The sequence below is a fragment of the Egretta garzetta genome, unplaced genomic scaffold (genome assembly GCF_000687185.1).
Source record: "Egretta garzetta isolate BGI_Z169 unplaced genomic scaffold, ASM68718v1 scaffold923, whole genome shotgun sequence".
Lineage (NCBI taxonomy): Eukaryota > Metazoa > Chordata > Aves > Pelecaniformes > Ardeidae > Egretta > Egretta garzetta.
Window position 1 is genome coordinate 46,984 of NW_009259193.1, and position 1,687 is coordinate 48,670.

The 1,687-nt window shown below is 65.8% G+C and overlaps 1 protein-coding gene across 1 annotated transcript in view; it reads left to right on the forward strand.

The window, feature by feature from the left end:
• Window positions 1-1,687, forward strand: part of TNKS1BP1 (tankyrase 1 binding protein 1) — a 10,093-nt gene that overhangs the window by 823 nt on the left and 7,583 nt on the right. The window contains exons 3-5 of the mRNA XM_035891353.1: window positions 6-365; window positions 1,139-1,309; window positions 1,486-1,559. Of these exons, the coding sequence (XP_035747246.1) occupies window positions 6-365; window positions 1,139-1,309; window positions 1,486-1,559 (605 nt within the window). The remainder of the gene's footprint in view (window positions 1-5; window positions 366-1,138; window positions 1,310-1,485; window positions 1,560-1,687) is intronic.

A 1,687-nucleotide genomic window follows, 5' to 3' on the forward strand; every position in this document is an offset into this window, starting at 1 on the left:
GGTTTGACCCCCGGCGAGGAGGTGCCCCCCACCCCGCCGACCCCCCCTCGCAAAGGCCCGGCTCCCTTCAAGGTGACGCCAGTGCCGGTGGCGTCCAAACCGGAGCGATTTCCAGGCACCACCGTGGAGGAGATCCTGGCCAAAATGGATAGCAGGGAGGGCCCGGGGAGCCCGGACCGAGCCCGGCTCTCACCCTTTTGTCCTGATCCCTCTTCTCGCTTTGGCTCCAAGACCTTCACTGCCTTCCGGAGACGTCCCAGTGGGGAGGCGGATGGAGCCCCCCCTGGCGAAGCCTGCCAGACCCCCCAACCCGCGGTGGGAGAGCTGGGGACAGGGAATGACGGATGTCCGATTGCTGAGACAAGGTGAGGGGCCAGGGACCAACCCTGGCAGGGGGAGAGGCTGCAGGGACGGGAATAACGGAGCTGAGGTCTGGTTGCCAGCATGAGGCCAGCGTTCTTCCTAAGCAGGCAGCGCCTTGAGCTGCCTCCATGGGAAGGCCGGGGCTGCCGCCGCAGCGCCGGGCGGTTTGTTCAGACCACAGGAACGGGCTGTCCCGGTTGAGGAGCTGCCTCCGTGCCCGTGGCCCCCGAGGGCTGGGAAGCGAGCCAGCTGGCTGTCCCGCTGCCCGGACAGGAGCCGCCCCGAGGCTGGGAATAACGGGGAGGGGGTTGCTCCCCCAGGGAGATGCTCCCTTTTTCCCCATCCTTCCTATTTTTTTCCCTGCTGGGCCATGCCAGGGCAGAGGGAGCCGGCGGATCTGTGGGACTCCTGGCTGCAGGACGTCCTGGGTGAGAGCCAGTGCTTGGCCATGATCCCGAAAGCCTGGCACCTCTGGGAGAGCGAGATGGGGGCTATTTTAAAACCCCAGTGTGAGAAACTCGCTCTCCAAAGGACTGAAAACTTTCCGGAAAGGGGATTGTGGCTGATGTGCCTCCCTCCCCTCCGCAATCAAAACCTCACTGATGGTTCGGTGCCGGTTTTGGGTACTGGCAGCAATTGAAGGGCCTCTTGCGGTTTGCCCGACCCCATCCTCCTGTGGCCAGAGTGGGTGGTTTGGGGCCTCGGCGGGTGGTGGGAGAGGAGAGCAGAGGCGTGCGGGAGGAATTTACCCTCCTTCCCCATTTCTCTCCGTCAGCGGTTCCTCCCCAGCCGGCCCGAGCTGTGCCGGGGACCCCCACGGACACCGGAGGCCACCTTCCCCCCCTGACGTGAGTTCTCGCCTCGCCCTCCCGTGCCGCGGCAGCTCCGCTCCTGGGCTCTCTCCTTCGGGGCTCTCCTGTCTCCTCCGGGGCTCCCTCTCTGCGGGGTGCGTGTCTCTCCTTTCTCTTTGGGGCACTGACCGCCTCTTTCTCCGGGGAAGCTGGGTGCCACCCGGGCGTGGGGCCAGGTTATTTTGGAGGGGGTGGTGTGTGCCAGCGCCACTGCTGAGGCGTGGGTAGGGAGCAGCTGTGAGTCACCGGCCAGGGTTTGGTGACCTGGCAGGTATGTGGCAGGGCAAGCCCTCTCGGGCTCCCTGCCAACCCCCTCCCCCCTGGTGACGGGGACACTAGGCCATGGTGACACCGGGGCTGGCAGCCCAGGCAGTGGCACCGGGTCACCTCAGTGAGGGGGACCAACCCTGATGGTGCTGGCACAGGTGGTGGGGGTCTGGGCTGGGGGTGTGTTTTTTTCCTCCTGCTTCAGT